The 13699-nt window shown below is 46.1% G+C and overlaps 1 protein-coding gene across 3 annotated transcripts in view; it reads left to right on the top strand.

Annotated features, from left to right (window-relative positions):
* ARHGEF10L (Rho guanine nucleotide exchange factor 10 like) overlaps positions 1–13699 on the top strand; it is a 640241-nt gene that overhangs the window by 159371 nt on the left and 467171 nt on the right. For all 3 annotated transcript variants that reach the window (XM_078643336.1, XM_078643335.1, XM_078643337.1), the window contains exon 4: positions 4406–4433. In XM_078643336.1, the coding sequence (XP_078499462.1) occupies positions 4406–4433 (28 nt within the window). The remainder of the gene's footprint in view (positions 1–4405; positions 4434–13699) is intronic.

Here is a 13699-nt window from a genome sequence, read left to right as displayed (position 1 = left end):
ATGGGTGTGTTTGGCAAGTAAAAGGTGCAACAAACATCATGTAGAAATATGATAAAGTCCCTTCAAAATTAAAAAAAATGTTCCTCAGATTATACCACTGCATTGAGAGGCACTTATTAAAAGGTGAAGTAAGAGGTAAGTCAGATGTCATATGGACTCTATATGTGACCTAGATTTGTATTCTATATGAGGCAACATTATTGTCTACTAAATAAAACTAAGGTTTTGGTACACTGCAAATCCTGAACTCACATATTTCAAGGTGCTCTCAAAAGGAATTATGGAGAAAAACGAGGCACAGTGAAATAAAATATCTTCCTAGGATCACACAGTTTGATTAAGTAGGGTAGCTGATTTCACATTGTGCTATTCAACCAACAGATGCGTACAGTGGCGGCTGGCAACTTTTAAAAGTGGCATCTTTTGACAGTGGTGGGGCATGTGCAGCACGTAAAGGTAAAATAATTTTGTAAAGGGCGTACATGCTTACATTTGTATTGTAGAGGTGATCAGGCACCTTCTATTTTATTTATAGGCACATTTACATAAAATGTGCACCGATCACCTCTGGAACACAAATTTAATTTATCAGCATATGGTTCCTGAGTATGTGGAATTGGTGACACTAGCCATGTTGTCCTTGATATTATTGCAATGTTTATACTTTTTTAGGCAATTGCTAACAGGTGTACCACTCTTTTTGCCGTTTTTATAGCGAGATATATTCAAAACAAAAGTTCTGTTCAAATGTAGAGTTGTGTTACCATCTTCCATTGACACAGTGCCAAAGATAACAGGTCTTTAATGTGCTGCACACAATGCTCGCATTCAGTGCGCATGTTTTTCCATTGCTTGTTTAATTAACAAGATCACAGCAGCTTCATATTTGTGACAGGGGCTGCTCGGCTGTCACTACGTTTGTCAGCAGGACATGGTGTCCAGGTGTCTTCACACTCGGTTCACCCTTTAACCTTAATTAAAAATACGATAACATCTTGTTCCTGCAGATATGAAGCTCTCTTCTGCCTTTCTTAAATCATCAAAGCCAGAAGAGACGTTCGAGTCAGCTCGAGTTTTGAGCAAGTTCTGTCATCAATTATTAGAACGACTGAAGCTCTGTACCCTCACTAAATGTAATCGTCAGGAGCAGCTTGCCCTACTTGATTTGGATTAACCCTGTCGAGAAGTATTCTAAGTGATACAGAGAGATAACCATGTAAAACATGAAATGGAGCACTGTTCTTAATAAAAAAAAAACATATTCTTACCTTGATTCGTTCCTCAGCCTTGCGCTGCCGGCCGAAGTTGTGAATGGTGGGTAAAAGCATCCCAGCCAATCGAAACACTTCTGTTATGCTTCTTGTCATACCAAACATAAGAGCAGTGCCAGGATTGGCTGGGTCAGGGAAACACAATGCTCACTCAGAGCTCGATAGGGCTGTGGCGAGGCTACTCCTGATCTCAGGTAAGTTGATCATGGAAGCCTGACCTACGCATGTCTGGTTGGCCACAGTGAAAACACAGGGCAATCTGACATGCGCAGTTCATTTTCACAGCCTCCTTCAATCCTTGTTTGAATTTCTCCGTAGCCCCACCCTTACACTACAGGAACCAAATCCTAAAAGATAGGTAGTCTTTCTGGTGTGTAGCACTCACAGTAGGGGGTCAACGCCCCCACACTCATATGGATGAGCCGCACCCTCTACGCGAGTATCTCTCCTCACTCCACTATTACAGCAAGTTTTGTCTGAAATTCTTGGGGAATGATTTGCGCTTAGGTTACACGTAGAAGCCTCATGAAAGCTTGGCTCGTTTTCGGCTCATGTGTCAAAGAGAACCTCGAGCTGAACTACAGCAAGGTATCTGGCATGAACCTAGCTGGAGCCTAAAGTGACTTATGCACCATTGCTAAAATCTTTTGTTGCTAGGAGAGCAGCTCGTAGCTGCTTCCATCAAAGTTGACTTCTCTACCGAGAGCCAATGACCCTCTGCTCGCCACCCCAAAGACTAACTCATGTCACTCATTTCAATTCTGCCCCGCCCAATTGCTCAGTTTCTATAGGGGCTGGTGGCTTAACTCAAAGGAGACAGATCGTATTCTATAAAGCGCTAAATAAATAAATCTTTGATCCTTCGTATTTGGAATAGCATTCTCCTACACAGTAGGTTTAAAAATATGCGCAGTGTTTCTAGAGTAGACTACTTAGATCAACTCCAAAATGTCACTCATACTTCAGTGTGCACATGGTAAGCATTCATTCACTACCTTGTGTACTCATCCGCTTGTAGTAGATACTCAAAGTCTTTGTTGTGCTAACCTGTGGTTGATTGGCCATACTTACATCTCAGTTACTTGACCCTGAGCCTGGGAAGCACAATCATGTTCCTACCAAGCAGGAACTGGTTACTCAGTACAGAGTGAAGGTCACATTTGCCTCCCTCACCTTTCAATCTGTCTATCCACAGTCTATCACCAGGCCTGCCACCATCTTCTCTCTGCCAAGTTGCACAATGTCAACACTTATGTGTCCTACCTTGAACCTGAGCCTCTAAACCCTGCCAGTTTAAATATTTGCCACATCTTGGTCGCTGACATTACGGCCGGCCACTTAATTCTGATATTGGACGAAATGTTGATGTTGTAATTTACCGCATGCAGTATTAACTCGTGAAAGAAACCGATCCACCTCATTAAACCTGGTGGAACCTGTCCTTATGGAAAGACCTGGAATTTAGAATTTCTTGCTGAAAGTTTGCAGTGGCATTGATTTCTGCCTGTTATTTCCCATTCCAGTTGTAATGGCCATTAAAGTGTGTAATCATGCTACCTGTTGTTGATAATACTGGCTGCTGTATTACCACACCTTTTTACCACCCCACTTTTAATGAGGTCCTCCATGGACAGGGTTACGCTTTTACATCACAGGCTCTGGTTATTAACTTAGGGCTCGATTCACGAACAAAAACATAAAACAAGCTTTGGCAATGCCAATAAATGACTTTAACCCCTTGGCAGCGGGGGTAATTCCCCCGCTGTGCTAGGGAGCAGGGGGCGCGCAAAGCGCCCCCGAGCTCATGACGAGCTGGCACAGTGCTCGTGTGCTCATGGAGAGCTGAGCTCGTCATGACCACACCCGTTTCCGTGGAACGTTCAGCACAGCAGGGGAATTATCCCCGCGTGTGAGCATTCCATGGCTCATCACGAGCTCAGCTCGTCATGAGCACACAAGCACCGTGCCTCATGACGAGCTGAGCTTGTCATGAGCATAGAAGGTGTTAAAGGAATGTCGTATGATAATGTGAAGCATTACAAGTAAATAGCATGGGAATAGATCAATTTGTTTGGAATTAAGGAACTGTAGAGTAATATTGGTCTAGATTAAAAGGTCAGGTGACAGTTACACTATCAAGCAAGACCTAAAAATCCATGTAGGTTAATAACTCCTACTCCTATCGTTGCGGCTGCCAGAGAAAAAACACATAAATGATATCGTTATCTAAGTCACTTTCTTAGAATTCCAATGTCTTTTATGTGCCCCTGAAAGTTCAGGCTTAGGCAGATGGGTACATAAACAACATAATCACAGCTGTGTGTAGGCCAAGCACTTAATGTAGAAGCACACAAAATCTGCCCACTAAAAGCATGTCCTCCTAGCTAACAACATGCAGGCGGAGCCAAATTCCCCTCTCTAGTGGTCCTCACATGATTGTCTGGCGACTGCTGCGCTGTCAAGACAGACCGTAACCACATCCATGTCAGCAGGTAAAGCTCTGCATGTAGTTTTACCTTTTCGCAGACCTTTCAAAGAGTAGGCCTGTAATGGTGCGCTCATGGGACAGGCATGTGACAATCATATATGTTGTTATTTCTTCAATGCAAAATTGTTCACTAAGCACAATTCTGCTTTGGGGGAACACAGCGCTCATGTGCAATTACACATTTGTTTTTCCCTCATGGAGAACCCCTTCCATTACATTCTCCTTACACCTGAAATTTTGGGTATTCTGTACCTCTCACACACTGGAAAGGGATTTACTTCACTGTTGTGCATGCTTTGAAACACCTACTCCACACCTACTGCATGAGTTTCACTCCTGTGCAATATTCTGCTCTTTAATGGATAATTACTAATTTTGTTCATGAGTAAAATACTTTACAAGTTCAAGGTCACCTTTTGTGAATACCCTGCACACGTAAATCTCGCAAGTCTGTCACTCACAGACGTTGAGTTAGCATGCATGAATCAAGGGGTCTGTTAGAGGCATTTCTCCATGACTTGCTTTCTGCTGCAAACACAGCTTTTTAATACCAGTGGACTTTGGTTCTTGGGAGGGTTTGTGGGTTTTAACCGAGTTTGTTACCTGATCAGTCACTGACTGGCTACCTTGCCCCTTTCTCTTGCAGATCTGGCAGGATCAATGCTGCACGCAGGGTAAGTGCTAAGTTTTTTGGTCCTTAAGCTTTCTTGTGTTTTGTAACAGTTACTTCTACAACTCACGTCTGCTCCTTAGCTCATGTGTTCAGGTTACTGTTCCGGGTAGTTTGGGGTGTTCATGAGCATGCCTTCCATGCTGTATGAGGGTGCATGGCCCCACCAAACTGTGTTGGTTTGATGTCGACTATGGCATGTGTAGTTGGTTAGCATGATGTGCATATAGGCCAGTGCTTAATTTGAGCCAGTGGTTTCCGGTGCTCAGCACCAGCACTTAATTGTCAGCACTGGTGCTTGTGACAGCCTGCCACAAGGTGGCGCTGTCTGGCTAATTTAGAGATGACCACAAAAACAGCTAATTCTTAGTGCAATATACTTTTAAAATGACTTTTACCTCCCGCCCAAGCCATTCTTAAAGCTTTGTGGGCCTGAAATGTCACACTTTTAGGAGTATGATGGTTAGTAGTTGTGTTGTTACTATCATTGACGCATGGAAGGGGCAATGTGTTGTGCAAGCTGCGGCGGTGGCCTCCTGATGAGAGCCCTGGCACATTTTATTTTTTACAAATTAAGCACTAATATAAGCATGCAAGATAAGCATGTTGATGTAAACGGGGGGGGCTAGGATGGCAAGGGGGGCAAGTGTGGTACTGAGTGCACCTTAATACTCGCTGGTAGGCATTTGGTATTGTGGTGAATGTGTTAAGTGTGGCTGGGAGGTAGGGCCACCACAAGGTATTTTGACGTCATACGCCCACTTTCTTCCACATGCACAAACCATGCACCAATCCCTGCTCAACGCAATTCGCCCAGTTTTGCATGGATAAAGAGGAGGGATGGATTTGTTAGCTGTGATTTTATTCATGCATTAGAAACAAATCTCACACAAAGAGCTTTTACTCTGATGTAAACCAATACGCCCACAAGTGACTCTGACATGAATCAGCCTGGAGACAATTCGGTTTGTGGTGTGCACTGTGGAACAGCCTGACCTCTTCCTCTAAGTAAGACATGTATGGGCGAGGCAGTCGTTGACCTCAATTTTGTGTTCTCTCAGTTTTGTCATTTCAATTTATGAGGTGCTGAGAGGGAATGTGATGTGCCCAATAATACACGTTTGGGACCCGGGGGCGATGGGGTGTGATTCTATCCAAAGTGCCTTAGTTCAAAATTCTGCAACATAAACGCGTGACAATCACTCCTTTTGCCTTTACTCTTCAACATATGTTAAGATGTGTGCGTTTTTTAGAACGAAATTCGTAGGCATTCTTAGAAATCGTTGTGAAGCTTTTCTTTAACTTATGAAGATGCTAACAATGAGGTAAGTTGTCCTGTACACAGTATGTAGTATGCAGTAGTTCAAGTTCAAGTTCAGGCATTTATAAAGCGCACTACTCACCCAGAGGGTCTCAAGGCGCTAAATAACAGAGATAATATAACTATACTAGCACGCAAGAAGTGTAAAAGTCATCAGTGACTATAAGTCGTACCCTGGTAAGGAAATGTTGCTATTGTTCTGTGAATATAGTAAACTATGTTTGATTGAGAGGCAAAAATCTTATTTGACACGAACACAACTCACATGATAAGTCAACCTAACCTGCTGTTCAGGAACCAGAGTATTGGTCAACAATAGAAGTTACAAAAGTGTCTCAGGATAGTCAGGATTTTAATATATGAAACGCAGTGAGCGGGCGCTCAACCGGTTTCCAGGGTAGCACCGTCCTTCAAGGAGGTTTCAGTCGGAGCCTGGTCCTACTAGCAATTTGGATTCTGGAACCTACATGCATGTGTGGCAGGGCACTGATGCCCCCTGGAAGTGGTGCTTAGGTGATGGTCTATGGTGCCCATGCCTACACACGCCCAGGTCGGAGGGGACATCGTAAGGATACAGCAGGCAGCAGAGAGGAGGCAAAATGGAAGTATTGATGTGAGAGTGACGCAGTGTTAGTGGTTTGGCCATTGGCGTTGTGGTGGATGCGGGAAGTGATGTCTGCACATATTTAGTATCGAGGCAGGTCCAGCAGTACTTTTTATAGTAAATAAGGATGATGACTTGATAGTGCAACCTTTCACGTTACCCATCAGAATGAATTTGTGATTAGAGGATTACTAGGGGGGGGGGTCTTACTTGATAGGGTAGACATCTTTCCCGCCAGAGTAATATCACTGAAGTGATCACTGGTTCGAATCTAGAAGGATTCCCTCTGTTCCGGCGTGCAGTGTTGGATGTGTGAAAGGATTGCATTCCTGCTTTTAATGATGGGTGGGCGACACCATGCTAAGTCCTTTGACTATTAAATTCTGCTTGTGGTGACATGAGTGCGATCCTCAAGTGTATGCTAAATAGAACAGAAACGGTCATTAGTGTCAAGAGTCCATCCTTAGGTAATAGAGAGTGTAAGTAATTGGGTTATTAGGTGAAGGGGGTAAGTACTCACCTCAAGTAACAATCACAGTCCTTGCCAAGGTTAACCACTAAAGTCACTAAATAAACCTGAGCTCAACCCCCTGGTAGCATTGCACAGAGCAGACAGGCTTAACTTTGAGGCAATGTATAAAGTATTTATGCAGTACTAAAACCGTAATAAAGTCAAAATGTAAAGCAATAAAAATCCCAGAACAAATGAGAAAAACTGAGTCAAATTTAGTAAACTAAAAAAATGTCTTCAACTTGACAAAAATTAAATGTGAGAAACTGGAGACGTGAATGTTAAAAAGTTTAAGTCGGAATAGAGCCAAGAAGCACAATGTGTCAATGATAGACAATGGTCGCCGTAGAACTGGACCTAGACGCAATTTGACCGTAAATGCGATCCAGCCCAGGTCAGATAATCTAACCAGGTTGATCTTACTCGAAGGTTTTAGCTTCAGTTTTTTTAATGCTTTAAGCCCCAATCCATGACCGGACGACACTTATTAAGCCACCCCCTCCCCCCGGAACATAGGGGAGGCACTTCGAGACTCACAGGGTGGCAGGCAGAGGCCAACAGGAGTGTCTAGTCCAGATAGAATTGCCACTGGTCAGCTTCACAGTTGCAGGAAAAGGCCTCTTGTAGCTTGCTGCATCCCTGTAGCTTTAACAAGAGGTCAGCTTTGTGATCCTTTGAGCCCACTTCTTTGTCCTGAGTAAGAGAGAGAGAGAGAAAGAAAGAGAGAGAGCAGGCCCAGTCCTCCAAGGGTCTTCTCAGGTTGCAGACAACAGTTTCAGTCATCTTCCGATTTTCCTCAGGTCCAGAAGTGTTCGGAAGTGGGTACCTGAAGATGCCACATTTATGTTTGGCACAAGCTAGTGCATGAGAATGACCCTCCACTCCTACGTCCCCCTCCAAGTGATGCCCTAACCAAAAGAATAAGGGTCCCCAGGGATAACCCTATCCACTTTGGGCATTTTCAAGATTGACAAAGTCTTCTGCCACACTCAGCTTGGGCTCTGAGGACTAGGGATGTGATGAGGAAATGTGATTTGGTAATCCTAGTGTACTCCCACATCTAACACCAAAATCCAGCTTGATGCAGTCCCCGTACTCACAGTAGTCTGGTAGAACAGAGCACAGTTGTCAGCAACCAGATGCAACATCCTGTGTTCGTCCTTTAAAGTGCACCCCAAACTTTATAGGTAAACCCAGCAGACCGGTCAAACACACTATGACACAGTAATGTCAAAAGGAGGCCCTCCATGATTGGGGTCTGACTGGCTGGGGGGGCAAAAGAAGTTGCCTGCCCAGGTGTAAGCTAACATTTGCTGGAGACAGATGAGATCTCTTTAATGTATGCCCCAAGTGTCATATGAAAAGTTCCAGCCCAAGCAGGATGTCACATTCAAGCAGGACTTGACACTTTATTATCAACAAGCATTGGCATAACCAATAGGTCTCGCTTTTGGGACCTTATAAGTATTTAGTTATGCAGAACCCTATCCTTGGTGCATCAACATAAACTGTTGCATGGCTAAACACATATAAGGTCCTATAGGAAAGACCTATTGGCTATGCCAATGCTTGTCTTTAATATATATTTGTGGAGTGGGTTGTGCATTGGCCCCCCTCTCAGAGCCCATTTGGGCCCGGGGAAAGTTGAGATTTGGAATTTCAACCAGGGGTGCTAGAATGCTTTCCTGACTTGCATTATGGCCCATGGCGACCTTGCTATGCCACTGAACTGGGCGCGTCTCTGTAAAATGTTGTGCCTCGTCCATAATGTAAGCTTTTCTTCTATTGAACAAGACAGTTGCTCATGGAGCAATGGGCATCAAAGGGAGATACTGTGATTCCGCTCATCCACACATCTCTCATTGCGCATCGCAGCACCTCGACAGCTTCTAGGCACATCGGGCTGCAAGGCTGATATCACCTGAACTAAACTGAACATATGGCTTGAAACTCAAGTCCTCTGGCTCTGAAGATACTCTTTCTGCTGCCGACTCGCACAGGCCTTTGCAAGATGCACAGACGTAACCCGTGGCGCGCACGTGATACGCCCTTTCATGTTCCACACCAAAGGGGCGCTGCACCTGGGCCAGTCACCTGAAAGGAGAGCTCGCTCCAGAGGCTGGGGATGCTTCTAAACTGCGTGTGCGGTCTGATGTATCAGAAATTAAAAGAAAACAAAATCTGGGGAGGAGGGTGGAATAAAGAAAGGGGGGTTGGCTCTTAAATAGTTTTATATTCCTACGCAAAAACACACGCTCTATGCAGCCAAGGTCAAAGTACCTATAAATGAAATTCTGAGCATGTGCATAAAAGTCACAACCAAGACTTAAAATAATAAAAAGTAATTAAAAAAAAACAGTCAGTGCTGCTTCATGACCAAAGGGGATGTTGATCTGCTTTAGGCTCCGACAGATGCTCCAGTTACACAAAGAGGAGCAATAAAGTGCTAAAAATGAATGATCTTTCTGACGCTTCAAGCACAAAACAAACAGCAGAGACCGCAAGCAAAAGCAAAGCAGTCGTACTTCTTTGAGCACATGCACCGTCCCAGGATCTATTGATAGTGTTTTTGTTTAATTATGCATGTGTGCCGAATTTGTTGCCTTTCAGTAAGTGGTGGTGTTAGCTCAGTTCAAAGAAGCTGCCTCCTGTGCTGGGCTTTTGAACAGCTCCGGCTCTCGGCTTTCATGAGCTGCTAGGTTTTTGGGTCACAAGTGTATAGCTGTAAGTGATTTCCACTGCAGCAGTGACACGTATGGGAGACTTACATCAGGCCTGCTCTTTCATCACTACATCACTCGGGTCGTTTCGACCATCAACTACAGCTCTTGAGAGCCACCACTCAAAACAGAAGGACGGCTCGATCGAAATATTTGCAGTTCTGTAAATTATTGTTTTATACAGCAGCATATCCAGGGCCACTAAGCATGGTGGGACTCCGGCCCAAACCGTACTAGAACAAGCATTGGCAACAACAAAATTGTGGCTTAAATGTGCAAGTGCAAGGAAAGACAGGCATTCGCAAGTCTGCACAGGGCCATGTCACGGCCTAACCAGTTGCATGGCACAGCAAGCACACGGAATAAAAAAACAAGCAATGGCCGCGCGGCCTAGAAAGTGACACGGCCGCGCGGCACGAAACTGATACAAAAATGAATAGCTGACGAGGAGGGAGTGGGAGATGGTAGGGGATAGGGGAGGGCATTCATGTGTGCGATCAAAGAAACCAAATGGCAGCTGTGCACGTCGTGCATGCTCTTGTGCGTGTAATAGCAAGCTGGTGGCCTGCAAGGTAGCACTTTTAAAAGCAGCTACTAAATGTCTCAGCCAGACCAGCGCATGCGCTGGATCAGGCGAGAACAAAAAAAGGATACTCCCAGCCCCCCTTCCATATGCTGTCAGATTCAGATGGATTATCTCAGCCTGTTCATGCCATCCTATTGTTTGCAACTGGAAGCAATTTCACACCTCATTCATACCTATTTAAAAAGATAATTACTTGCTGGCCAAAGCGGGAGAGTAAAAGGCAGATTTAGCTTCTGGGATATCAGGCAGGGCAAAGGTAACTTTCTAAATATTAACTTTCTCTAATAGGTAGAAAGAATACAACCTCACAATTGAATTGAATGTTTAATAACTATTAAAATAGGTGTTTCATTATTTTTCTAGCTGGTCCCATTCCTGAGATACAGGATTAGTATTTGATATTGCATCTATGCGCATTCCTATGGAACAGCCAATCCTACTACAGTGAGAATAAGTTTGAGGTGCTTGTCACTGTAAGGACATGTTTAACATTAATCCTTTGGGCCCACATAAGGGGGGGTAGCACAAACCACAGACCAACTTGTTTGTGTGTAAAAGGCCGCTTTATTGGAAGCAGGTGCACCTCACAAATAAATCCCTTGGCCTGTGCCGTACAAAACTAAACCTCACTAAATAGGTTTTTCCTAACATACCCTAAACCCCCTCCCCTAAACATGGATCTCCTTGTAACCATTATAAACACAAACCTAAAATTGCCAACTTACTATCTACCTAATTAAATAAAGTCTGGTACCTACCCCAACAGTAAAACCAGCCCTCCTAAATTCACCCCATACTTAGAAAAAACGCCACCCCAACTGCCTGAGAACACACCAGCACCTGCTCCAGCGACACATCCCCTTACAATAAAACTGTACCCGATGCGCCTGCTCCCAACACAGCCCCTTCTACATGCCACCACTCGATTCCCTACCATACTGCCAACCTACCAGAAATAAAACAAACCCAAACCTTGGGAGGGGGGGGGAGGGAAAAGAAATCACCCACAGCAACCACCCATGGCCGGCTGTTGTGTCACTACCACCAAATGGTGGCTAGTGACCTAAAATGGCCGTTTAAATAACCCCATAGCCCAAAACAAGCCCAAACATAGCCCACTCCAGCCCAAAGCTGCACAAAACAGCCCAACCAGCTCAACTGTGGTGCTGGCTGCTCCCCCCCCCCCCCCCCGCCCAAAACCCCACAGGGGGGTGGCAGGCCTCCCACTGGTCGGCCGCCCCCCTAAAGCCCTTTTGGGCCCACATAAAGGGGGGGGGTAGCACAAACCACAGACCAGCTTGTTTGTGTGTAAAAGGCCGCTTTATTGGAAGCAGGTGCACCTCACAAATAAATCCCTTGGCCTGTGCCGTACAAAACTAAACCTCACTAAATAGATGTGTCCTAACATACCCCCCAACCCCCTCCCCTAAACATGGATCCCCTTGTAACCATTATAAACACAAACCTACAATTGCCAACTTACTAACTACCTAACTAAATAACGTCTGGAACCTACCCCAACAGTAAAACCACCCTCCTAAATTCACCCCATACTTAGAAAAACTGCTACTCGAAAACCGTCCTAACGGCTTTCGACTCCGCTGTAGGCATCCTGTCGCTTGGGATATCTTTGCACCCCCAGAACCTTATCCAAGGCCTCCTTCAACTGAACAATATAAAGTTCCATCCCATACCTAGATAGGTGTAATCCATCCTCCCGGAAAAAATAGACTGCCCCATAGCGCAGCTCTGGATGCTCCATCCTGCCCAGACCTTCCCTGTCACAAAAAAGTCTCATCTCTCTGTTAATTTTCCTATGCGCACTATCTATGGCCGCAGGCCTCTCAGCTCCCCTCCAAACCCACCTGGGTACCAATTCTGACCATATTACATGGCAACTGGACCACTGGCGCCGTATCTCCAACAGATCCCTTTTCATTTGTTTTAGCAGAGCTAAGCCCTTGCACTGGACTAAATCATTCTCTCCCAGATGGATGAGAACCACATCAGGGCAGACCCCTTGCCGAACAACCTTGCTCAAAGCTGGCAACAGTTCATGCCATCTCATGCCCCCTTTTCCCTGCCATTGACAATCAAACAACCTCGGGTCCAATTCCTGGGTCAAACACTGTCATTTTTCCCATTCTGCCCGCTCGGCTCGCTTAACAAAGGAGTGTCCTATAATGAGGACAGACATGACTGCTGCGTCTGACCCTGCCACTGCACCTGCAAAGACACACATGTAAGCGAGCGGAAACATGAGGCCACTTATTTCTCCCGTCCTACCCCCGCAACCTAACGTATGTCCTGTAGCAGTCTGACTTCCAACGCCCAAGCCTCATCAGGTCCTCCCTCCCCCAACCCTGTCTCGCTGCCTCTGTTGCCGCCCTGATCCTGAATGAATGCGTCCCAAAAACCTTCGGGTTCTCACCCATGACCCGCATGGAGTGCCGCGGATCCCATAGCAACTGTGCCGCAGTCACCCTCCCCCCGAAAAAACGACCGAATACCTCCCCTGACGCTGCCCTCTGTCCGGACGCGAGCCGACTCCCCCACGCTGCCTTGCACTCCTGCCTGCCCCCCACACCGGGCCCATTACCACCCATTGCCCCGTTCCCCGTTGGTCGGTCTTATAGCGTCGTAACAGCAAAGCCACCTCCTGATCTCTCAGTTCCTCCTCCCCCCAAAGGACCCCAGGCCGCCCTTTGAGCCCCACCAACTCTGAAACCCGAAACGCTCCAAAGTACATCCACGACATAAGCGCGGAAAACAATATAGCCTCCTCCTGGTCAAAGCAAACCGTTGGCAACACCCGTATCAAACCCCGAGCATTTCCTCCGTAATCGGCCGACGCTTACTCACCGTAGCACCCCTCTCTCGCACCCAGCCTTCCAAGAGCCGCGTACCCAGCTCCCCCGCGGACGGCACGTACCCCCACCACAACTTCCCCATGAAAGTGACCGCTGACAACTTGCCCTCAATCGTCACTCTCGACAAACCCTTGTCCATCAATCCCAACATAAACTGCACCACCTGCTCACTTCACAGCCAGTGATCGCCCTGACGCACCACCCCACTGTCCAAGAATTCCTTCCACGCCTGTTCATATGCTTTCCAGGTAGAAACGGCCAATGACGCTCTTACCAGTTGTATGACCCGTTCTCTCCTACCAACCACAGCTCCACTGGCACTGGCGTCTTATGCTCGTCCACCTCCGTAGCTAGCCCATGGAACCTCTGCCACTTTGAACGAGACAAAGCATCCGCAATGTAATTGCCCTCCCCCGGCACATGCCGTGCTTGAAACAAAATGTCATGCTCCAAACATCGCAGCACAAAAACCCTCATCAACATGAGTACCTGTGGCTCCATGGCCGACTCCCTATTGACAACCTGCATGACCGACATGTTATCCACCATGAAGATCACCCTTTTGTGTGCCAGCTCTTGTGCCCACACCGTCACCGCTACCACCAGCGGGAAGAGCTCCAAAAAGGCAATACTCCGCCCCCGACCTGCAAACGCCGGG

This window comes from Lissotriton helveticus, chromosome 5_1 (assembly GCF_964261635.1).
Source record: "Lissotriton helveticus chromosome 5_1, aLisHel1.1, whole genome shotgun sequence".
In the NCBI taxonomy this organism is placed as follows: domain Eukaryota; kingdom Metazoa; phylum Chordata; class Amphibia; order Caudata; family Salamandridae; genus Lissotriton; species Lissotriton helveticus.
The sequence above is the reverse complement of the archived record's forward strand: the minus strand, read 5'-3'. Positions and strand labels throughout refer to the sequence as shown.